The sequence below is a fragment of the Podarcis filfolensis genome (assembly GCF_964270895.1).
Source record: "Podarcis filfolensis genome assembly, chromosome: Z".
NCBI lineage: Eukaryota > Metazoa > Chordata > Lepidosauria > Squamata > Lacertidae > Podarcis > Podarcis filfolensis.
In genome coordinates, this window is record NC_139617.1 from 35,681,956 (window position 1) to 35,707,501 (window position 25,546).

The window sequence follows — 25,546 nt, forward strand, 5'->3', positions numbered from 1 at the left end:
CAATTTTTTAAAAAAACAAAATTTGTTTCTATGCGGGGGGGTGGGGGCATCAGTGACCTATTTGCTTCCTTTCTTAATATGCATCAGCTGGTCGACATAGGCGCGAGACAAATAAACCCAGAGAGCGCACCTGAGTTGGTTTCCCTTAAAATTATATTGGCTTAAGTATACAGTAATTGGCTTGCTTAAAGCTTTCCGAGACCTGCTACTCAGCAGAGAGATGCATTTACATAGGCTTAGCTTTACAGTGTCATGGCATTTGATGGCTGATTCACACATTACACTGCTACCGTATATGTACCGTACACTGAGTGCACACTTCAAAAATGTTAAAAAAATGACAAACGGGGGGCGGGGCGGGGGGAGCTGCATTCCATACACTTGCAGAACCGCTTCACACATGCAAGGTCAATTCCTTAGGATGGACTACAACACGGGGCAATCACTCATATGTGCGAATCGGGTTTCGCAGACAGACTGATCGGGTTGCCTGCTCCCCCCCCCCAAATCATTTCAAAACACACATCCTCTTTTTTGCAACAGGTTCCAGTTTATGCTTTTAATTAGCAAGCAAAGAATCAAGGGTAGAGAACTCAAATGACACCTGAAGGTGAGTGTCATATTGTAGCGGCACCATATTTATTAAATTAATTTCTGAACTGCCATCTTTGGCGGGGGGGGGGGACTATATGTAGCTGAGTGCCAGAGAATCTGCTCTGCACACAGAAACTTCCAGGTTCAATCCTCGGAATCTCCTAGCAGGGCTGGGAGATATCGCAGTCTGAGGGGAGAGGAGATAGCCATCTTCAAATATCTAACGGGCAGTCACATGGAAGATGGAGGCTTGTTTTCTGCTGCTCTGGAGGCTAGAACCTGAACAAATAGATTCAAGTTTCAAGAAAGGACATTCCGACTAAACACCAGGAAGAACTTCCTGGTAGTAGGAGCTGTTCAACAGTGGAATGGACTCCCTTGGAAGGTGGTGGACTCTCCTTCACTTGAGATTTTCAAGCAGAGGTTGGACAGCCATCTGCCATGGATGCTTTAGCTGAGATTCCTGCATTGGAATCTAGACGACCTGCAGGATCCCTTCCAACTCAATGATTTTATGAATCAATGAAAACCTGGAAAGCTGCTGCTGGTCAGTACAGGCAACACTGCACTAGATAGATCAAGGGTCTCACTCCATATAAGGCAGCTTCCTATGTTCCTGGAAAGCACCGCACAGACTCTGTGGCAGGGAATCTGCTTTGCATGCAGAAGGTCCCAGGTTCAATCCCCAACGGCATCTCCAGCTAGAGCTGGGAGAGACCCCTTGCTGGAAACTCTGAAGTGTTGCTGCCAGTCAGTGTAAACAGTACTTAGCTAGACCAAGGGCCTGAGTTAGAATAAGGCAGATTCCCATGTTCCTATCTAGTACAGTCATACCTCGGGTTGAAGTAGCTTCAGAATAAGTATTTTCGGGCCGCACGCTGCAGCGACCCAGAAGTAACAGAGCACGTTACTTCCAGGTTTCGCCACTCGCGCTTGCGGTCAAAGTGACGTCACGCGAGTGTGCAAAAGCAGGTTGCGTTCGCTTCTGGATGAGAATGGGGCTCCGGAACGGATCCCGTTCGCATCCAGAGGTACCACTGTATGAGCTTACTCTGCCGTTTCCTTATTCCCTCATCAGAAACCTAAAGACCGATCACGACAGCCCCGTTCCATCATTTTTCCCTGTGCCCTCTGGCATGCCTTCGACAGGCTGCAGGGCCACCCGAGACACACAGAGAGTAATCTAATTGGTTCCAACAGGTCTCTCCTCGGGCTTATCCGGATGACCGAGCCAAGCCTTCTGGACAAGCAGCAACTTCCCCAGGGTCTCCAACACACTGTCATCTAATATGGGGGGGGTCAACCTGCAAGCCAATCCTGCACCTGAAAAGAGGCATGACCATTTGGGAAGGAGGCAGCATTTATTTTATTTATTTATTAAATTTCTAAACCACCCTTGATCAGATGGCAGAAAAGCACTGCTCTCTTATTTACAGGCCAGTGGAACACCTGCTGTTAGGACTGGCGAAAGCATTTACGGTATGTTTAGCGGGGTATGTTGGTGAGATGTGCATGCTCATCCATGGGGGCAAGTGTGTGCCTGTATGCCAGAGGTAGGGAAGCTGAATGCAGCCTCCCAGGCCTCTCTGCCCTTGGACACTCCTCAGACCACACCCCTCACTTGCCCTGATTTGAGCGGTTTTGCCTAGCTGGGATATGTCCTTGCTCTGATTCGAAGCATAGGAAACTGCCTTACACTGAATCAGAGCATTCGGTCCACCTAGCTGGTGACTGGCAGCACATCTACAAGATTTCAGGATTTCATTTCCGCCCCCGCCCCCCCATACGCTGCCTTGGGAAGGGGATGTAGCTCAATAGCAGAGCACTTGCTTTGCATGCAGAAAGTCCTAGGCTCAATTTTCCAGTCTCTCTTGTTAAGAACCATCCTGCACAGCAAATGACCTTTGGGAAAGAATTATGCCAGAGGCTGATTCTGGTTTTTAGATCTTGAGAGGTCTAGCTAAAAACCTAAGTAGAATCAACAAGCCTGATGCCTACCCACTCCTGATGCACAACCTAGAGCATACCAGAGCTCTGCACCAGGTTTCCGTGATGTTGAAGACTGATCCCTCCACCCATCAATCACACAACACACACATGCACAGGAAATAAAGGAAGAAAAATTTACCTGTACAATCCAGGTAACCTGTGGCAGGTCTAATCCACGAGCAGCAACGTCCTTTGAAAAGGAACAATGTACGATGAGCTCAGTTTTTTTTATAAAGGTTTATATTCACTACATTTATTATGGTTTATCCTGTCATTCATCCAAGGTGTTCAGGAGCAAATTCCAATCAATCAACAGTGGAGATATTACACTAAACTGGGGTTTGGCACTCTATGGGAAATTGGGGCGGGGGGGGGGAGAAAGGGGAGAACCTTAACCTCCAAAAAGCTATTGCAACAAAGAAGGAAACAATTCTAAACTCAAATAAGAACATCCCCTATAGACCCACAAAATGAAAGAGCTAAACAAAAATGCTAGCAAGGGCCCGTGAACAACAATTCCCAATAAGTTGGATAATTAAATCAAATAAATATATGCATGACCATATGTTCATAAGTTGTTATATAAAAAGATATTTCAACCCAATGCACTATGAAGAATGCATATCCACAGCCCTTTAAATACGAAAAAAGTGTAATATTAAGAATGAGTCCTATGCTCATTAACACCCTTCTCCACCTACATGCTTGATTTCAACAAATGACACACTACATCTGAACCGGCAGCTATGGTTTGCATTTTGTTTCTGAACACTAACTTAAAAGCAGATTTTGCAAGGCAAAGTGCAAACCACTGTTTACTAGGAATTAACTCTCTTGAAGCCAAGCAGGAAAGGGGAAGTATGTGCAAGCAAAGGACTTGTTCCCAGAGTAACAAAAGTTTACACCTGAACCAAGCCAGAGGTGTGAGTCCTAACCTGTATCTGTCCCTTTGATCTCTGTGCTGAAGCCCAAGTTGTATGAGTTACATTGCACCCTCTTCCACTTTCTCTTGGACCTCTAGCTGTGAAGTCTACCTGGATATACGTTCCTGAGGGTACCTTCCAAACTGGCTCATTTGTTTCTCCTGATTAGTTAGCTAGCACCAGAGACTTCCTATCAAAAAATGAACTTCCTTTAATAAACAGAAGCTTTCTTATTTCATACTGAGTCTCAGCCTGAACACTGTCTGTTTAAAGGTTTGCTCCAGCCATATGCCAACAGAACTTGGGATCTTAACAGCTGCAGAATCTGGGGCTCATGCATTCCTCAGCATGGAAACCTATACTGGAGGGTGAAAAATCCCTAATGCCAAATAAGAACACAAGAAAAGTCCTGCTGGATCAAGCCAATGGCCCATCTAGACCAGCCTCAATTTCTCACATGGCCAACCAGATGCTTCTAGCAAACCCACAAGCAGGATCCAACCACAAAAGCCCTCTCCAACTGGAACTGCAATTAGCGATCACAAGTGTTGGAAGAGGATTTCCAAATTTTGTTTTTATATATATAAAAAAGCGTAACTATAAAATAACACTTTCCATCCAGGTCCAACCCAACCTTAGTTGAGCTTTCCTTTCGTAGCGCCAAAAAAAAGGGGGGTGGGTTAAGGGATTTAAATTGGATTTGACCGATCGCTTCAGCTTATTAGATGCCATTATGCCAAGATATTGGATTTAGTTTTAAGGAGCTGCCAAGTTAAGAAGGGGGATTTATTACACCCAGCCGCGACCGGCGTCGAGTCGCCGCCTGTTCCCAGTCCACTTGATGAAGCAGATACACTGCCAAAAGAGGTTATTAGTTTAAGCAGATCAAGGCACAACACCATGCAAAGCCGTAATGAGTATGCAAATATATCATCTCTGGTTACAGCTCTTCGCCAGCATGGTTTTCGCTCTCTTCTCCTGCAATTAAAACCAGCTGCCTCCCAACACAAATCGCACTTGCATTCACTCACACCCCTCACGCACGGTCATTCTGATTCTGCAGGTGCAAGTGGAGCCACATCTGCACCACACATTTAAAGCACTATGATACCACTTTAAACAGCCATGACATTTCCCAAAGAAGCCTGGGATCCGTTTGTTGTTAAGGGTCCTGAGAGTTGTTATGAAAACCCTATTCCCCCTCCCAGAGAGAAGTTTAACAATCAATTCGTCTTCCCAGGGCTCTCAGGCAAAGGCAATTTTTTGTACTCCTTGTCTGCCCACCACTGGCACAAGGCCCCTGAACATTTGTCCAGAAGAGAAAATGGCCCTTGGGTTCCTGTCCCTGGTTTGGTGCAACAAGACAAGGAATCTTGAACGAGCATTGCAGCAGCTAGACCCTGTTGTCTCACACACCACCCTTCAGGAACTGGCTTCTAAAATGAGACACAATCTATTCATTCCTTGCTAAAAATGGTGCACTCAGTGGTCCTGGAAGTTGTATCCTCCTCTTAAACAAAAGTTCAGGTGGGGGGGGGGCGGTCTCAGCAGTGAGTGTAATGCTGGAGAGAGAGGAAGAGGGTTCAGCCAGTAAACTCATGCCATGGACTATGTGCCCTGGGGCTTCAGAGTCCTCATCAGGCACAGAAGGGAACAGCAGCCTACAACTCCAGCTCCTACCATTGGCTAGCTGTTTGAAGCATCTAGATCGGTCAGGCCCACTATCAGTGCCCTGATTGGTGGGTTAGAGGAGGAGGTTAATTGAGAAGCACCTTCTACCCCAGGCTGGCACAACGTATCCTCTGGGTTGGCTGGACTGGTATAAATACCAGAGTCCTGATCCCTTCTGCCTTTGCCTGGTTGAGGGAATGGGGCCCTGATGGCCTGTTTCAGATTTCATTTAAAGGCTTCACTCAGGCTTCGTCCTCCTTGGTGGTTTTGTGCCTTTTTTGAAGGGTGGTAGGACAGAGATCTTGATTACCTGGAATGCTCATTTAACCCAAGTTCTCGCCACCAGTGTCCAGCCACCTTCTCTTCTCCTGGGAACTTTAGCCAAATGAGATGATTCAGTTGGTGTGTGATATCACACACACACACACACCATTAAGTTAAAGTCTCATAACATTTTATGGGAGTGCTGTTGCTGTTCGCAGAGAATCTGGCCCCATCTACACTATACACTTAAGCAACATCATACCACTTGAAACAGTCAAGCCCTCCCCCAAAGGATTGGGGGAACTGTCACTTGTTAAAGGTACTGAGAGTTGTTAGAGAACACCCACCCACCCACCAATTCCCCTTCCAAACTTAAAATTCCCAGTATGTGTTAGCAATCAGTCCCTTTTCCTAGGGAACTCTGGGAACTGTAGCACCAGGAGGGAAATATGACTCTCTGGAAACCTCTCAGCACCCTTAAAGCATGATGGAAACTCTAGTTTGTTATAGGTGCTGAGAATTTAAAGAGATACCCTTCTGGAGCTACTACTGTACAGCTGGCTAATTTCTTTATTATCCTCCATCCAGAAAAGCAAAGGTACTATTAGAGTTCAAAGACACATCTCTGCCAGGTAAAAAACACTGGACAAGGATTTGAAGCAAGGTTGCTGAGAGGGCGTGGCCTGCAGGAAAAGAGGGTGTGGCCTGGGGAAAAGAGGGTGCAGCTTGTGAATGGGTGGAGCTAGGGAGACTCAATGATCAGACCCATAGGCCGGAGTTTTTGCACAGGAAGTAAAACAAAAATCAGTGAGCCTGGTGGCTTAAGAGGCCACAAAATTTGTTATCAGCAACCTTGCGATCAAAAAGGTCCCTTGTGAGCAAAGGCTGGGTGTCTACATGCAGTGACTGGGACTATGTGCACATAAAGCCCCCATTAGGTGGAGAAAGGAACAGCAGCACCCATGTCTTACCAGTAGTATGAGCCTCTAGATTGGCCTGGTATAAATACCCTGAATGGCAAGGGCTCAAAGTTAGTTTTCTATCTTTGCTGCACTTCCATCTCCACCGCTGGAGCTCTGGAGTTGAGGCAGGGGTGTTTTAAAAATCTTTCCAAATTTGGATCCTGTGTACAACCCCAATGTTCAGGACCCACCAACACCCCCAAGATTTAGGGACAGGAGAGAGAGAAAGAAATCTGATGAAGTCGTTCCTGAAAGGGCACTCAATGGTGAGGCCTTGAAGGCCTTAGTCTTGACAATTGGCAGCCTCCGCAAGGCCTAGAAGGTGCAGATGGAAGGCAGCTCGTTCAGGTGCCAGGCTGTCAGTTGGATTAAAATGACTCATTTATTTACCAAAAAGAGGCACACACAAAGCGCTTTAGCTAAAACAGGGGGAAGCGAGAAAGAGAGGCAGAGTCGGGGGGTGGGGAGAGAGAGGGCCAAGCGGAAGGTAGGAGCTCTCATGACTTCCCAGCCTGCCAAGAGTCATTACAGCTGAGTGTCGAAAGCCATCAGCGGGGAAGGGACCCCCGTCGGCCAAGTGACAGATTGGGCTGCACGATTGGAGGAGGAAGGAGAGGGGGAGAGCGCAGAAAGCTGTCAGAGGGCGAAAGCGTTTGGCCGCGCCCGCCAGAAAACTGGCAGGATGAGTTAGCGTGATGGAGTTAACAGGCAAACAAATCTCCAAAATGATCTTCCTCTCACTGAACTTGCTCCCCCACCCCTTAAAAAAAGCAGAGGCACCTCCCTGAGAAAGGCAAGCAAAGAACTTCAGTGAAGGAGAAAGCACAGACATTTCGCAAGAGAAGCCCTGGTCTGTTTTTCAAACGTTAATTGGCGTGTTTAGGAAAAAAATTACAATTACTGCATAGGAACAGCATAGAAGTTATGGTGAGCCATCTAGCTCAGTATTGTCTACACCAGGGGTTATCAACCTTGAAGGTTTTCAGGGCTGCCTCTGGCCAGGTGCCCCAGACTGATTTTTCATTATTATTTTTACAAAAAGCAAGTCTCTAGCCCTTCTAGAAAGAAAGTTATACGGCAAAATGTGCAGGCACACACTAAGCGATTTCTGTGTGGCTACCTCCTATATTTTTTCTCATACTGAGAAATGCTCCTTGTTATTAGACAGCAACTGTGTGTGTGTGTGTTAGAGTGTGTGTGTGTGTGTGTGTGTGTGTCTGTCTGTCTGTCTGTCTGTCTGTGTCCATAATCAGGACCAACAGGGCATAGCTGACTTCCCATGGTAAGCATAGTTATTGGGGTGGTTCTCTATTCATTCTGTGTTATGCTGTGCTCCACAGAAGTCATTTTTGTGTCATGACATGCCCACCCCATGGCAGCCATTTTTTAACTGGCACCCTCAACACTCTCAAAATTTGAAAAATGCCCACTAGTCAAATAAAGGTTGGCTTCTACTATTAATTCCATGGTTTTGGAGGGGGTGTGATTGCCATTGTTATTTTTGTGCCGTAGAAACTGGCACAGGGAAATAAATAGGAGATCCAGGGGAAACATACTAGTTAGGACGACAAGTGGCAAACACAAGCTCATGGGACTCATGCACTCTAGAGAAAGTCTGAAGCATAGGCTCTATACTCCTCAGGAGAAGATAATTTTGGGACCTGAAGGCAGAAAATCCAAGCAGCTTTCCTCATACTCAGATAGCAGGAATTCAATTTAATAACGTTTTTGGGTGGCATGCATATTTGTGGTATGACAAGGTTAAAGCACACAAAGCATTCAAAAACCATATTGTCCGGAAAGCACTGTTTAATGTCTGGATAAGATATAAGGACCTACTTGAAAATAAAACCCCAAGGTGGTTGTCACCAATGGAAGCAAAGGCCCAGAAAAAGCTCAATATGGAGGCCAAATGGCCGAAATATTGGGAAATTCTGGAACAAGAAGGAGATAAATTGAAATTGCAAAGTTTTGAGAAACTAAAAGATAAAGTGCGAGATTGGCTTCATTATTATCAAATAAGGGAGGCTTACAATTTGGACAAAAAAATTGGCTTCCAGGTGGAAAAATCAAAATTAGAAACAGAACTGTTAGATCCCAAAACTAAGATACTTTCAAGAATGTATAACTTGCTGCTGAAATGGAATACTCAGGATGAAACGGTTAAATCTGCTATGATTAAATGGGCACAAGATGTTGGACATAACATTATGTTTGCTGACTGGGAGCAGTTGTGGACCACAGGTATGAAATTCACGGCATGTAATGCCTTAAGAGAGAATATTATGAAAATGATATACAGGTGGTACATGACACCAGTCAAGCTTGCAAAAATCTATCATTTGCCCGATAATAAATGTTGGAAATGTAAAGAGACCGAAGGTACATTCTTTCACCTTTGGTGGACGTGCCCAAGGATTAAGGCTTTCTGGGAGATGATATATAACGAAATGAAAAAGGTATTTAAATATACCTTCTTGAAGAAACCAGAGGCTTTCTCCTGGGCATGGTTGGCCAACTGGTGTTAAAGAAGGATAGAACTTTTTTTATGTACGCCACAACAGCAGCAAGAATACTTATTGCAAAGTATTGGAAGACACAAGATTTACCCACTCTGGAAGAATGGCAGATGAAAGTGATGGACTATGTGGAATTGGCGGAAATGACTGGCAGAATCCGACACCAAGGAGAAGAGTCGGTGGAAGATGACTGGAAGAAATTTAAGGACTATCTACAGAAACATTGTAAAATTAATGAATGTTAAAATGATGTCGGAATGAAATGAAGCGGTTTTAGCAACAATGTTAAAAAGGAATATGTAAAAATGGCTTAATAGATGAAAATATAAGGCTATAATATGTTAAGACAAAGAACTAAGATAAAAACAAAGAGGGAAAGGATTTGCTGAATTAACCATTCAAAATGGAATACAAAAAAGGGAGGTGTGAGGAGGTCAGGGAAACAAGTGAATGAAAAGTAAGAAATTGAAAGATGGACTTATTTTTTTTACTGTTTTTTCTACTTTCTTTTTTCCTACTCTGTATTTTCTATTGTTTGTTTTCTTTTTTATTATCTTATTACTTTTGTAATCTGCTTTCGAAATTTGAATAAAATATCATTAAAAAAAAAGGAATGCAAAATCAAAACAAAAAAACACACAAAAAGTCTTTCATTGGAGGTAGACTGCTGTAGCTGCACCAAGCGGTCGCAAACAGTACGGCTGGCCAAGCCTGCTCATTCAAATCAAGGGAGGCCAGGTTACTCCAGCATTCCATTCTCACAGCGGCCAACCAATGGGAAGCCCGCAAACAGGACCTCAAGTATGGCAACTGGAAATCCATAAGGACTAGCCACATTACAGCTCTGGCAATTGGAAATACAGCTGCTATACCCAAGGGCAGTCTGCTGCTAAATATGGATGCTGAGGACAGACAAGAAGAGAAGGCTACACTCTTCCTGTTTGGTTAGTGAGCAACTAAAGGCACTGGAAATTATCAGCAGTAGAAGGGAATTAGCTGCTGGACCTTTGGGCCTGATCCAGGAGGACTCTTTGATGCCCACCTTGCTCCTATTCCCAAAACTTGCAACCATTTTCCAATTAAAAAAAAAATCATCAAGCAAAGCCACGTTAATGCAACCCAGAACGTCAGAGGTGGCCAGAGCTTTTCAGCTCCAACGGCTCCTGATTGCTGTTAATTTACACATTTATGGTAGGCAGCCATCACTGAGACACACAGATTTCCCAGGCTTAACAGCTGCCATGGCTAAGTGAGCAAATTGTGTAGTGATGCAGCAGTCTGAAGCAGTAGAGAGAAAGGTTACTAGCATCCCACAAGCAGTGATGGTCTTCTATCCGCCCTTGAAGCGAGTTTGAGTTTATAATAAAACAGGTTATTGTGCTTTGATCTCAGTATTCTTAGTTTTCTAAGTTAATCAGGACTAGACAGACAACAGACATGGCAACTGGAAATCCACTGGGCATGCGGTCCTCACTCCTCTATTTTGGACTCCTCTTACCCTGAATTCATTCCATGCCCTTCCCTGCCAGATGACAAGATAAACTGGGTGTCAATTATACTTGCTCATATTCAAAGCTATGCCAGGGACTGGTTGGATGCTAAAGAATGGTGGGAGGAACCAGCTGGGGAGAAGACTCAGAGGTAGAAGCTGAAGTAGAAAAGGAGGGAAGCAAAGAAGTGGAGATGAGTCAGGCTTGTGAAGAGGTATGAGTGTCTCCCCCTCCTGCTGCGATAAGTCCCCCCCCCCCCGGTCTCCCAGAACCAGGAGAGGCATAAAGTGGGAGAAGCAAAGACAGGTACGCAGGCACAGTCTCTGACCACTTGGGGAAAAACCCTGCAGAGGAGGAGACATAACTGGCTGTGGGGAGGCAGGACCTTTAGTCTCAGTAACTGCCTCATGGGGACAAGACCTGAGTTGCTGTGCTCATCAGACATCACACTCCTGTGCAGATCCTGTTTTGCTAATGTAGAATTAACTCCAGCTTACTTGGTACGATATACTGCTCAACCGCTCCTGTCAACTTATCACCCAGTAACTTACTGTGCAGAGCAAAATGCTCGTCTTTGATTGCAAGAAGTCCTGGAAGACAGATGTCCTCTCCTAAAAGAAATGAAGGGATTTATGAAGCAAGCATCCATGTGCTTCATGAGCAAAATGAATCCTGTAGATGGGCAGGACATGGATCATGAAAGGTCACAAAGGATTTGGGGTTTTGGATAGAGCCTATGAGACCTGTCAATGTGAGAGGCTGAGGAAAAAAAGATTATGCAAACTAATTATAAATAACCAAATATGATGCATGTTTAATTGGTTTTTAAATTATTTATACTGTAAGCTCCTTGCAGCAGGGACCTATCTTATACTGCTCTAACAAAAACTGTGCTTGGATAGTGCTACACAAATAAGTAGATTAATTAAAGCCATTTAATCAGTTAATCACTGAGGGGGATTTCAACACAAGGGGCTGGGCAATGGGAAAACTTGTTGGTTAGATACTATCTTAGTTCTGCAACGGGGATGAAAGAAGAACTCTCAGACATGGCTTTCCCCTCTAATAGTGACTGGTAGATTATAAATTAACTAATTTACTGTCACACTAGCCTTCAAGGGCTAGTATGGGCTCTGGCTACAAATCCACCTAACAAGTTACCTCATTCAACTCACATCTTACCACCTTCTTTGCAGGAATATCATGGGGGATTTTATCAAAAGCCTTACTGAAATTAAGATATACTATGTCCACAGAATTCCACCAAGCTGGTAACTCCATCAAAAAAAAGAAATGAGATTTGTCTGGCGTAACTTGTTTTTGAGAAATCTGTGCTGGGTCTTAGTATTCACAATATCCTTTTCTAAGTGCTCACAGACCGACTGTTCTAGGACCTTTCCTGGTATTGATGCCAAGTTCAAAAGTCAGTAGGTACCTGGGTCTTCTCCCTCCCCCTTTCGAAGATGGGAACATTTGGCTACCTCCAGTCTGCAGAGACCTCACCTGTTCTTGATTACTTAATGCTGTCCATTGGCAGTAACAATAAAGCCTTAACAGACCAATGGTGTCACTCGATATATTATAAGGCAATTTCCTAAGAGCTAAATCTGCATATCATATTAAAGGCACTTTTGCACCTAAAGTGCAGAGGTTTTAAAAATAAATAAACTCTGTCAGCTGGGGTGGGGGCTGATCATTAATGAGAGCAGAATAGGCATGGAAGAGGATAGAACTAGATGCACCAGTGTGCGTTGAAGAAAGCAACTAGGCCAAGCTGCCCTCAAACCCCAAGCAAAGGACCCTGTATTGATGAGACCAGCTTGTGCCCAGCAGCGCCGTATGGGAGGCACAATTTAGTTCCATTAATGCCCTTAATTGGAAGATACAGAGGTCTAATTGCACATTGGGCCCTAAAAGACAGGATCTTCCTTCTGCTGCTGGCTTTGGAATGGTATGTTGGTTGTCTCGGGTTGGAGAGAGGTTGGGAATTCCAAGGGCAAGAAAAGCACATTTCCAGGTGCCACAGGGAAGGAGCAGACGAGGACATAACTGCAGCATCTTTATTTCTCAAGTTGTACCAGTTACAACACAACTTGGAAATGTGACAGAGCCTCTTCCTGTTTAGGCACCCCACTGAGGCCCCTCAAGTCCTTTCGAAAACCAAAGTTGTCCAATGACAACTTCATAGATGAGTAAGGATTTGAACCCCAGTGTCTCCTTAGCCCTAGCTTGGCTCTCTAACCAGTACCCAAGAGCTCTCACATTTCCTCCTTCTCTCACACACAAGAAGCAGCACAGCTCAGTGGCAGAGCAGCTGCTTTGCATGCAGAGAGTCCCAAGGGACCATCAGGTAGGGCTGGGAAATGTGCCCTGTATGAAATCCTGGAGAGTTGCTGCCAGTCAGTCAATACTGAAGCTAGTTACTCACTATTAGGCTGTGGATAGTATCCGAGAATAGACCCACTGAAAGAATAGACCTAATTTAGTCAGGGCTATCCGTTAGTTTACTCTGAGTAGGACTAAGCCCCATTTCTTTTTAAAGAACAATTTGCCAAAAATGGCACGTGGAAAAAGCAGGATTCCTGATTGCCTTTGAAAACCTTCAGCCAATTTTGGCCGGCTCCTGAATAGGGGTGTTGGGAGAGTGGGCAGTTCACCTCTTGTTTCATGTCACCATGCAAGCGTGCGAACGTCAAGGGCGAAGGAGGAAGCCACGGCTGCTCAAGGTCCGCAGCCAAGACTTTGTGGAAGAGGGTGTGGTGAAACTCCACCTGCTCACAGCTGGAGAAGAAGACAATCATCTTGTTGCATTTTTCAAACTGTGGGAATAACAGACACAAATCAAGGGCTGAGCATACTGTGGAACTGACAGAAGATAAAGCTATTGGTGGCTACTAGTAGGCCTCTAAATACCAACTGCAGGGAACTGCAGGTCCTCCTTGTGGGCTTCCCATAATGGGTATCTGGATGGCCACTGTGAGAACAGGATGCTGGACTAGATGGGCCACAGGGCTGATCCAAGCTGGATTGAAGTGAAGTGGAAAAAGACACCCCCCCACACATATAGTGGTACCTCAGATTAAGAACTTAATTCATTCTGGAGGTCCGTTCTTAACCTGAAACTGTTCTTAACCTGAGGTACCACTTTAGTTAACGGGGGCCTTCCGCAAAGTTCTTAACCTAAGGTACTATTTCTGGGTTAGCAGAGTCTGTAACCTGAAGCGTCTGGAACTCAAGATACCACTGTAATACTAAAATTCAAGGACATCCAATGAAATTGATGTTGGGAGATTCAGGGCAGACGAAAGAAAGGACTGCTTTGCACAGTGCTCTAATTATGGAGTTTTCTCTCACAAGATGTAACAATGGCCACCAGCTGGGGTAGTTTTCAAAGAGGAGGAGACAAATTTATGGAGGACAAGGTTATTATTGGTGGCTACGAATCACAATGACCATGTTTGGCCTCCATGGTCACAGGCAGTAATGCTTTTGGATACTGGTCGATAGAAGCCACAGGATGGGCTTCTCCTTGTGCTTGGGTCCTGCTCACAGGAGGTCCTTTCTCACTGATAGCACCTCATTTTTGTCCACCATGAGAACAGGATGCTGGCTAGATGGGTCACTAGCTTGATCCATCAGGCACTTCTTATGTTATTACATTCTAAACAACAAACCCTTAAGAGAGGGATCATGTTAAGTCTACTGTAGGAAAAGATATGGGGAAGGCCCACCCATTAACCTGTCAGCCAACAGAACTAGAGCCTCACCTTCAACTTCCCAAGGATAAATGCTGCCAGCGTCACAAGCCTTAGCTTGCTTGGGACAACCACAACATTCTGCTGGAGGTTTTCCGGTACAGCAAATCCTCTTTGTTCCAGGCTCACTGGAGCGACACCGGCATCCTCCTTAGCACACGCTTCTGCCTTGGAAGTGTTTGACCCCAGTGATCCTTCCGCAATGGAAATGTAAACAGGATCTTGCAAGCTGATGTCAGCTAACCTCGAGACTCCTGTTTCAGGCAGGGGAGGAATATTTATTTAGTATCACTTTTTCTTTATCCTCTTCTTCAACATGAAATGGACCCCAGAGGAGCTTGCAAATATTAATGAGATACTGGTTGAAAACTGTATCTCAGGGGTGGGGAACCTCAGGGCCAGGAACAAATGTGGCCCTCTAGGCCTCTGTCTGGCCCTTGGAACTCTCCCCAGACCACAGCCTTCACTGGCTCTGCTCCATACCCTTCTTGAGTGCTTTAGCCTGGCTGGGATGTATCCTTGAACTCTGATCATGTGTGTGTGTAGAAGCTAGTGTATTCTAAAAAGGTAAAATTTACATTTGCGCTCAGCCCACACTTTGCCTCTGGCTCCACCCACCACTAGCATGTCGCCCCTAGAAAGCTGCCCAGAAAGGAATTCAGTCCTCGGGCTGAAAAAAGTTCCCTCACCCCTGCCAGAGCTGCTGGGGGCCCAGTTAGGTCTCTTGCGTGGGTGCAGGTAGGGGTGGGGGAAGAAGTTCCCTGCAAGCAATGACTTTCTGGTCAACTTCCCCATCTGCCCCTTCTCCCACAGTGGCTGCTGCAATGTAAATTTGAGCCCCAATGTAGCACTTACCTTCTGTAAGCGTCGCCGACAAAAGAACGTTTTGCCGCTTCTCACCGTCAGCATTTATGGCATTCAGTATTGCAGTGACTGCCTTCTCAAAACCCAGATCCAGGATCCTGAAACACAGGTGAGAGATAAGGGGGGGAAAGGAACAGCATGAGCATAAGCAACAGATCCAACTTTCCTGGTTCATGGTGGCAACCTGGCATTATGGGAGCTCAGTAGCAGAGCATCCTCAGAAGGCCCCAGGCTTGGTCCCTTCCATCTCCTGCCAGGAAGGGCTGGGGGGAAACCCTGGAGAGCCACCCCCAGTCAGTGTAGACAGTGCTGAGCTAGACAGACTCCATATAAGGCAGCTTCCAATGTTCTTACCTGCTGTGTGTTGTCTCAAAAATCCCACCTCCCTCATGGGCAGCTACTTCCAACAACTGAGGATGCAGCCAGGACTGCTTACCTGTCTGCCTCATCCAGGATCAGCCACTGGATGTGGCGGAAGTGAATGCATTTGGTGGAGTTGATATGGTCCACCAGGCGGCCAGGAGTGGCAATTAGGATGTTTATTCCTTTGCGTAATCTATTTTAAATTAAAAAAATAAATAAATAGAAGAAGAGTGATTGAACATATGTGTAAAACAGGCTAACTGTTAACAAAAGATCACACCTCGTTCATAAGCTCCTCCCTCCCTTTGTGATCTCTAATCCTGACACATACAAAACACTGAACCTCTTTGTTTGCCAAGGTTCATGGATTTCGTATCACAGGTGAGTCAAGCCAGCTTCAGTTCTGCTTCCAAACCAGAATCCTTGAGGTATCCTGGACCCAAGTTGTTCAGGACTTTGTAAATCAAAACAGGAACCTTGATCCTGGCTCAGTAGCAGGTAGGCAGCCCGTGCAGCTTTTTTAATACTAGTGTCACATGTTCTTGACCCAAAACTCCCATCAGCAATGTGGCTGCAGCATTCAGCAGCAGATGAAGCTACCGAATCAGATCCAAGAGCAACCCCACATAGAACGCATTACAGTAATCTAGGTTCAAGGTTCCTGGTGCATGGACTATAGCGGTGAGGCTACCCCTGTCCAAACCATGAACTTAGTCCTTCAGAGGGAGCACAACCCCATCCAGAACAGGTAACTCTCCCATTTTCCAAACATGGGAACCCCCCACCCAAAGAGCCTCTAAGTAGAACACAGCATAAAGATAGCAAACATCATGGTTGAAAGAAAAAATTGACATAAATCAGTAAAACAGTAGCATGAAAGCATGTAAAAACAAATTTAAAAATAAGGAACTCAAGATAAACTTTAAAGGGGTCCAATCTTATGGGTCAGGATATAGATTAGTCTTCACAAGATGTCTGAAGCAGCTCATGGCTGTTGCTTCACAAATGGCAGAGGGAAGGGTGTCTGTACAGGGGTGGCTGCTTCTTGTTCAGCGCCCTGTGATATTCATAGAATTCTGCACAAGCAGAATTTCCCCAGAAGATCTAAGGCAAGGATACCCAACATGGTGATCCCCTGGATGTTGCTGTGCAAGAGCTCCTGTCATCCTTGACCATTAGTCATGCTTGAAGGGCCCAATGGGAGTGGAATCCCAAGGTAGTTCCAGACACATAATCTACGCTACCCTTTTCTGACTCTTAAGAACACACACACACACTTTCTTACTGCAGAATGGCAACATAGGAAGCTGCCTTATACAGAGGCCAAATCACTGGTTCAAGCACAGTATTGTCTTCGTTGATTGGCAGCAGTTCTCAAAAATTTCAAGCAGGGGTCATCCCCAAACCCATCTGGTTTGAACCTGGGACCTTCTGCATGCAAACAGATGCTCTAGCACTGTTGGTGCAGTCCTTCCCTCTTAAAAAAGCATGACATGGTTCCAAACATGTCAGACAATTGGTCCTTCTAGCTGAGCATCATCTAGAGTTTCAGGCAGGGCACATTCCCAACCATACCTGGAGATGCTAGGGATTGAACGGGGGACTACCTGTATGCAAAACAGATGCTCTACCACTGAGCCACAGTCCTTTCCTCTAAAAAAATAACTTCCAAGATCCCAGTTCTTGTCATAAGAAGTTGCCTTATACAGAGTCAGACAATTGGGTTCATCTAGCTCAGTATCAGACACTGAGAACATTCCCAGTCCAACCTGCAGACTGAAGAAAGGACCTTCTGCATGCCAAACAGATTCTCTGCCACTGAGCTATGGTCCTTCCCTGTCCCATCAGCTGAGCAAACAGAAGAGCTTGCAAGAGACCTGGGTGGAACAGCAGATCTTTTTGGGGGTGAGGGGAGCGGAGAAGAGTAGAGAAAGAATCTTACACACACCGACAGGGATCACAGGCTAAAGAAGCTCATCAACATTTTACAACCAGAGAGAGAAAGATGAACACACTTCCTGCTGGCTCAGCTGTCCGTTTTTTGTAAGATCCACAGTGGGGGGTACTCACAGCCTGATCCAAAGTCACTCTCTCCCCACTAATAAAAAAAAGGCACCCTGGGAGAGAGAGAGTGACAGATGAAAGGGACTGGAGGAGAAAGAGTGAACTAAAAAAAAAAACCCTACAGGTTTTATGAAAGTGATGTCCTACCTGGCTTTCTCAGACTTTTTCTTCTCTCCTCCCATCAACACGCCAGGAACAATCCAGGTAAAGGGCTAAATGGAGGAGGGGGAAGGAAGGAAGAGTGGTGGATAAGTGAGAAAGTGGGGCACTCACATTTCAAACCAAGTTGCAAAGGCAGGGAGTTCGACAATGAGCGACAGGAAGCAGAAAGGCTTTCCTTCGAAAACAAAAACAGTCCAGCAACACCCTAGTGGTCTTCTTGCACTGATTCCTGCATTGACCAGGAGACCACGTGATCTCTGAAGTTCCTTTTGACTCTATTATCAGGTGTGGGGAACCTTTGGCCCTCCTGCTGCTGCTGAACTACAACTCCCATCAGCCCCAGCAAGCCTGGCCAAAGATAATGGGGGCTGTAGTACAGGAACATCTGGAGGGTCAAACACCCCCCACCCCACTTGCTCTCTATATATGATCGACATGCCATCCGCAAAGCTTAGGGGAGAGTTGGATATGTTCTAGCAAGCCCCCTCAGTTCACACAGCTTAAGATAGAAGGGGCACAGGCCAGGATGTGATGTGAATCAAGTGGGTGCCCTAGAACGTGCTCCAGAATCCTCAGGGGTTATTTCAAAGCAGTGGAGACTGGCCCATTAGGATGAATGGGGCAATGCCTCACTAACCTCAGTCTGCTCCCAGACAGTCCACCCCTGCTTGTCTTCTCCCTTACAACCCGTCCAGGGGAGGTGGCCCTGGCTGTAAGCTTCTGCCTCTAGTGTTGCCCCTTGTAGAATAACATAAGCGCAAGGCACTTATCCACAATGGAGTGTCTCTGCTGTATCTCTGTATGTCACTGATCTAACATGTGCTCCTTTCTATCAGGAGGCATGGCCAGTACACACAGAGACGTAAAGAGCCAGGCAGTGGTGGCTGATGGGAATGGTAGGGTGGAAGGCAGGGAGACCAACTGTAGGCAGAGACAAAGCCTAAGACAGGCAGAGCAAACAAATTCAAGCCCCACCTCTGCAATCTTCCTCCTGCCAGCCCTCACTGCCGGCCTTCTTATTTTCATCTAGCCTGTCAGCTTCCTCCTCCTGGGTCTTAGTTTTGCCCTTTCAGAACTTAGCAGGGAGAAGGATGGGATCAAAACTAGAATGGGGTCCCTGCCTTCTTTCCCACTAGTCCCAATGGGCACCAGCCACCATTATTTAGCGGACAAGTCAATGCGGACAGGATCCCACCTTTGTCCATGATGTTGGTCTTGTAAGGAAGTAATGCTAAACAATGGCTTAATGTTACATGAACATGCACCCCTCACCCCCAAACAGCACAGCTGATCACCTACGGCAAGCATGCATTTGTCTCCAAGTGACCAGGGAACTATTGTAGGTACAGAGAGACACATGCACCCATTATCGTATATGTTAATACAGTGCTATACAAAGGCTGTACAGTATCAGAACCATTGCTAAACTTTACATTCTGTTGGGCAAGCATGGCCAATGTATGCTGAATTTGACCATTCAGAATCCCCCATCCCAAGACAGACGGGGAAAGCTGAAGAAGATTGAGGAACCTCTGGCTACCTCTCTGCACCCCAAGCTTCTCTCTAATTATCTCGTATCTCCTTCTCTAAACAGTATCTTCAACCATGGGTCTCATGACACCTGTGGACCACAGCTTCCATCATCCCTAAATATTGGGCTAAGCTGGCTGGAGACGATGGGAGTTACAGTCCAACAACATCAGGAAATCAAAAGTTGAACAACACAGAACTTAAAATGACTCCTACTTCCCCAAAAGTAAATCTTTACCTTTAACAGTTTCTGGACAGTTTCAAAGCTCTGCAGAGCTAGCTGGAGAAAAGAAGGGATTAAACCAAATTAATACACATTCACACAAAATTTGCATTAAAACACCATTCTCCTTTGGCATAAACCAGTGGTTTTCAACCAGTGTGCTGTGGCACCCTGGGGTGCCTTGAATGATGCCCAGGGGTGTCTTGGGCAACACTGGCCTCTGACCCTCTTTCCTTCCCTCCCTCAGTGCCCTCTCATCTCTGCCTTGCACAGCTGTTTGTTGCAGCTGCCCTGGCTACAAGCTCCCTAAGTGAATGGTGCCTCTGGGGTTGGCCAGGGGGTGCTGGTTGCCAGGAGCTGAAGCGGCCTCAGAGTAAGCAAGCGGGTGAGGGAACCCAGCCAGCCACCAGCCTTGCTGTTGGGAATGAAGAGACAAGTGGGAGGCCGGGCAAGCAGGCAGGCAGGTGCTGGGCTGGCCTTTATTGTTCTTGCTGTGTGCATGGCCTGCCTGGGAGCTGAGTGCCTGGTGCTGAAAGGGAGCCTTTCCGCCAGGCCCAGCAGCACCCACTGCTGCCACCCAAGGTAAGGTGCTGGGCCCATGTTAACCTTTGGTCAATCTCTGATGGGCCACTAAGGCTGTGAGCATCCTCTTCGCAGGTCGTTGTGGGGTAGTGTGAGGAGGTACCTCTCCTTGGGGTGGAGGGGGTGGGGAGCTCAGAGATCAAGGGCGGTAACAGTAGCTGCCCGGAGGACTCCCGAGAATAGAGAAGAAAAGAGGCTGAGGGAACACTCCACAAAGGAGGGTGTTCGAAAAAGGGTGAGAGGCCGACAGCTCTGAACGCAAGGGGTGACATAACTGGGCTCCTGACCTGCACAGGGTGCCACAGAAGGAATGGAGTTGGTCAAGGCAGCCATGGACTCAAAATGGTTGAAAGCCATCGGCTCTCTTGCTATTGTTGTGGTTTGCATTTGTCTGTCTCAAGAGACAGTGGAAGAATGTGCCATAGGGGGTAAAGTCAAACCATTGGTGAGTTACAGCGTCTGCTATGGCTGTAGAGGCCAATATGAGAGAGACATGTTTTATTGCAGGTGGGGCCACTGAAGGTATTCGGTTTCACTAGTGCAGATGCACCATGGCATTTCTGCTTTCTGCACTCCTTCCAGTGGTATACCCAGTCAGGCCAGTGGGTCCAGCTTGCTCAACACTGTCTACACTGGCTGGCAGCAGCTCCTCAGGGTTTCAGGCAGGGAATCCTTCCCAGTCCTACCAGGACCTGTTGGGTATGGAACCTGAGATCTTCTGAATGCAGAGCAAGCCCTCTACCACCCTTCTTTTTCTTCCCTCCCCTTCTCCTCACCACCCCTTCTCTCTCCCTCCTTCCCCCCTTTCAACCACCCCTTCCCTCTCTCTATGCCTCTCTCCTTGTTACCCACATGCAAATAGGTTGAAGGCTGCCTGCTGCCCCCCTAGCAACATTACTAACCATGAAACCGGTGTGGTTAGGAGTTAGCCACAAATGCCCAGCAACTTACCTCCCTGGTTGGGACCAGTACGAGAGCATATGGACCATCACTACGCTATGGAAACAAGAGGCATAGGGTAAGTGGCAACATTGGACACAGAGGAACGCGAGATAGAAGGGAAAGAGCCCTTGTCATCTTCGACTGACCCAGCATGCCACAATTCCCCGCAGTGCCAGAGTCTGCTTGGATCTCTCTCTTTTCTCACATGGTGCTTCCAGAAGAGCTTTTTTAGGGACTATCAGAAAATCTCTGAGGGAGCCACAAGTCATGCCAATGAACTCAACCTTCATAGTCATTTTTAAAACATAAGTGAAACATTTTCCTCCCATAAGTGAAAGGCGCAAGAACAGCAGTCCTTGGTCCTGGTGGGGGGGATGCTCTCCGCCTTAAAGACATCATCCAAGGTTGTTGTGAGAATTACTGATAAATATGAAGTGGTTGAGAAAACTGGCTATTCTTTTTTACAAGGTGGAGAGAGAGAAAGCCCATTTCAACACACTCACCTTTATTTTCGGCTCTGCTCTTTGCAAGGCCTGTACTAGAGGGATTCCATAGGCCAGAGTTTTACCTTTGAGAGAAAAGATATTAGATTTTAACAGTCATAAGTAAAACTGTGTGTGGAGTAAGGCACAGTTGCCTTCTACACCCAGAGCATAGGCCTTTATAAAAGACCAATTTCACATATCTCCTCATTCTTCAGATTAGGAGTGGGGAACCCTCTGGATGTTGCCAGACTACAGTTCCCATCATCCTCAGTCTGTTGGCCATCCTGGCTGGGGCTGATGGGAGTTGGGAGTCCAACAATGCATAGGGGGAAACAGGTTCCACAGCCTCCCCCCGTTTCTCTCTGTCTCTCTCAGGAATGTCTCTTCTAAATAAGAGGAATTCTTCCACCATTTGCATTCATCTATCTCTCAAGAGAGGAATGTCTTTTCTAAATAAGAGGCATTCTTCCATCTTTTGCATCCATCTATCTCTCAGGAGGTGCCACCACACAACAAGATTGATTCCTTACAAGTGCAGAACAAGTATTTTGTGGCACCTGTAACATTGCCAGTTCCAGTGATTGAAGCGGTTGAGTGGGAACATATGGGATTGACTCAACAGAACTATGATGCTGTTGGACTCTAGCTTCCATCTTCCCTGGCCATGCTGGCTAGAACTGACAGCAGCAGCAAGTTCCCTGTCCCTGCACCAGACATTTAGCCATTGACACGCCATATCAAAGGTGGCTTCCCAAATCTAGCACAGAGCTTGCTTGCTTGCTAATGACATCACCACTGTTCTTTCCCCATGGTGGGCCAGAATCAATCAACTGCCCTACTTCTGTCAGATCCCTGAGACAACAGAGTGCCCACACAACTGACCATCACATAATGCAGTACAACCAAAGGGTCACTTTACACCAGGTGCAGGGAATCTTTGACCCCTCCATGTGTTGCTGAAAGACAACTCTAATAGCATCTGCCTAGCATCTGGAGGGTCAAAGGTCACCTACTACTCCTTTATACTATACAGTGGATGCTCGAGTTGCGAACGTGATCAGCGTGGGATGCACATTCGCAACCCACAGCGTTCGCAACCCGCGTCTGCCCATGCGCGGGTTGCGATTCGGCGATTCGGCGCATGCGCAAAGCGCGATTTAGTGCTTCTGTACCTGTGCGACTTCCGAAACCTGGAAGTAACCCATTCCAGTACTTCTGGGTTTTGGCAGTCCACAACCCGAAAAAACGCAACCTAAAGCGGCTGTAACCTGAGGTATGACTGTATTTAAAATTATTTGTAGGCCCCCTTTTAAAGCAAAGCCCAAACAAGCAGCCTACATATACACACACAACCCCTCCCCCACACTTACCAGAACCTGTCTGCGATCTCACCAGCACATCTTTTCCTTGCAATAGTATGGGAATAGTTTGCTTCTGAACACTTTTGCAACAAAAGGAGAAGTTAAGAAAAAACAAGACACGTTCTATTTTAGGTCAAAGTATTAAGAATGTAACAGTTGCTAGTTCACCTAACAGTGCTGGCTGGTCATTAGTGTAAGCTAGAAAGATGCTGGTTCAATCTGTTAGATGATAGCTAATTAATAGTTAGATAATAGTCAATGAGATAATAGTCACTCTGTCAAGTAATTGTCAGTTAATAGTTAAATAATAAAATCCTAGAACTGTAGAGCTGTAAGGGACCACAAAATCCATCTAGTCCAGGCATAGGCAAACTCGGCCCTCCAGATGTTTTTGAGACTACAATTCCCATCATCCCTGACCACTGGTCCTGTTAGCTAAGGATGAAGGGAGTTGTAGTCCCAAAACATCTGGAGGGCTCAGTTTGCCCGTGCCTGATCTAGTCTAATCCCCCACAATACATAATAGTTGGTTAAGTAACTAACATCTGTTAAAATAATAATAGGTTAAGGGACACGGGTGGCACTGTGGGTTAAACCACAGAGCCTAGGACTTGCCGATCAGAAGGTCGGCCATTTGAATCCCCACAACGGGGTGAGCTCCCGTTGCCCTGTCCCTGCTCCTGCCAACCTAGCAGTTCGAAAGCACGTCAAAGTGCAAGTTGCTAAATAGGGACTGCTCTGGCGGGAAGGTAAATGGCGTTTCCGTGCACTGCTCTGGTTCGCCAGAAGTGGCTTAGTCATGCTGGCCACATGACCCAGAAGCTGTCCCTCGGCCAAAAAAGTGAGATGAGTGCCGCAACCCCAGAGTTGGTCACGACTGGACCTAATGGTCAGGGGTCCCTTTACCTCTACCTTTAAATACTGTGGTGCAGCAGTGGGAACCTCCAGTCTGGAAATTAGAAAGGGTCCCAATTGCTGTGACTAAGCTGTTAATGGGTAGCATGCAACTCCCTTATGGAAACAGCTAAACTGGCTTCCTGTTTGCTTCCTACACCAACCCAAACTGCTGGTGATGACTTCTAAAGGCCGTTATTGTTTGTAACTGGGATGTCCAAAGGACCATGCGCCTGCCTATTGAGACCGCTTCCCAAGCTCCTCCTGTGTGTCCCAACATCCCCAGGAACACACCCTGTTGGGACCTAGGACAAGACCTTCTCAGTGCTGTACCCAGGCTTTGGGACTAAATCTTAAGAAGAGTTTGCCAGCCATCCAAAACTAACATTCACTGGATATCCCCGACTTCTAGTATCACGAGATTCACTACCTCCACACCATGTAGAATTACATATTTATCATGTCTCTTCCAATCTGCCTTTTCTCCAAACAAAAATAAATTTGATTAATTGATTTGTTAGGTCATCAAACCAAGGGCAGTCTCTAGGAAACTTACAATAAAAACTTCTATTCATGCAATAATTACACACCCACACACTTACCTGGTCATGCTAGATATTTTTAAGACAGAGATTAGGGTTGAAACCTGGTGGGGAGGCAGAGACAAAAATAAAACATTTAGGGCATAATATGTTTGATCCTAGAATAGGACAGAAATAGCCAAACCAGTATCATGTCAAAAATGTTAAAACAGAGAGGAGAATGAAGAAAAAGCAACAAGTATTTTAACGGGAACAGTCAACATTTGGGGAAAACTTCTCAAGCATGGGTAGGTAAACTAAGACCCGGGTGTCGGATCTCGCCCAATCACCTTCTAAATCTGGCCCATGGACGGTACAGGAATCAGCGTGTTTTTACATGAGTAGAATGTGTCCTTTTATTTAAAATGCATCTCTGGGTTATTTGGGAGCATAGGAATTCATATATTTTTTCCAAAATATAGTCTGGTCCCCCACAAGGTCTGAGGGACAGTGGACTGGTCCCCTGCTGAAAAAGTTTGCTGACCCCTGAGTGTAATAGCTGTTTAAGAAAAGACTCCCTCAGGAGGTTGTGGGCTCTCATTTGCTGGATATATATAATCAAAAGCTGGATGGCCATCTCTCCAGGGAGAGGGAAACTTTTAGGCCTACAGGACCAGATATTTTGACTGCCTCCACATCTGTGGGCCAACTATGGCAGGTGGGTGGGAGCCTAAAAAATGCTTCTTTGCCCAATCAACACCAATGCGCCTGACACAAAGCAATGAGCTGCATGCAGCCTGAAACCTCTGACACAGCAGCCAGTATGCTACAAAGAGGTGGCAGAACTCAGTTCCAGTGAGTTCCAGCCCCCCCAAATCCCTAGTAACTTCAGATGATTGACGGGGGGCCAGGGGGGGCAGCATCCCATCTACCTGCCAAAGTTTTCATAGAAGGCATTGTTAAAGATGAGCTTAGTACCCCTTTTTGTTTTAGCTGCAGTTTCAATGCAAGCCACTTTGTACTAAAGGAGTAACATATGGGAAAATTTGGCCCATGGGACAAAGGCTCCCCACTTCTGCTGTAGATGCTGCATCCTGCAATTCTGATCCTGCATTAAGCAAAGAGTTAGAGTAGATCTCCAAGGTCCCTTCTAATTCGATGATGATAATGATCTAATTCTGGGGAACAGAGGAGGGGAAAGGTCCAGCTAACCCACCCCACAGGGTAAAGTGTGATACAGCTGGGGAATCTGTGGCTCCTCATATATTTAGTGGATTCCAACTCCCTTCAGCCACAGTCAGCAGAGCCAATGGTCAGAGATTGTGGGAGCGCAGCAACCTCTGGAGGATTTCAGATTTCCAATCCCTGGACCAGATAAAACATAGTAT

At 46.2% G+C, this 25,546-nt stretch overlaps 1 protein-coding gene across 3 annotated transcripts in view; it reads right to left on the reverse strand.

Moving 5' to 3' along the window:
- The window catches only part of DDX31 (DEAD-box helicase 31), a 66,552-nt gene that overhangs the window by 37,248 nt on the left and 3,758 nt on the right, over positions 1–25,546 (reverse strand). For all 3 annotated transcript variants that reach the window (XM_083596389.1, XM_083596390.1, XM_083596388.1), the window contains exons 4-15: positions 24,240–24,283; positions 22,753–22,823; positions 21,401–21,465; positions 20,907–20,951; positions 19,389–19,430; positions 17,606–17,670; positions 15,468–15,587; positions 15,023–15,129; positions 14,180–14,421; positions 13,070–13,231; positions 10,964–11,023; positions 2,723–2,773 (exon numbers count right to left, since the gene is read on the reverse strand). In XM_083596389.1, coding sequence (XP_083452515.1) covers positions 2,723–2,773; positions 10,964–11,023; positions 13,070–13,231; positions 14,180–14,421; positions 15,023–15,129; positions 15,468–15,587; positions 17,606–17,670; positions 19,389–19,430; positions 20,907–20,951; positions 21,401–21,465; positions 22,753–22,823; positions 24,240–24,283 — 1,074 coding nt within the window. The remainder of the gene's footprint in view (positions 1–2,722; positions 2,774–10,963; positions 11,024–13,069; positions 13,232–14,179; positions 14,422–15,022; positions 15,130–15,467; positions 15,588–17,605; positions 17,671–19,388; positions 19,431–20,906; positions 20,952–21,400; positions 21,466–22,752; positions 22,824–24,239; positions 24,284–25,546) is intronic.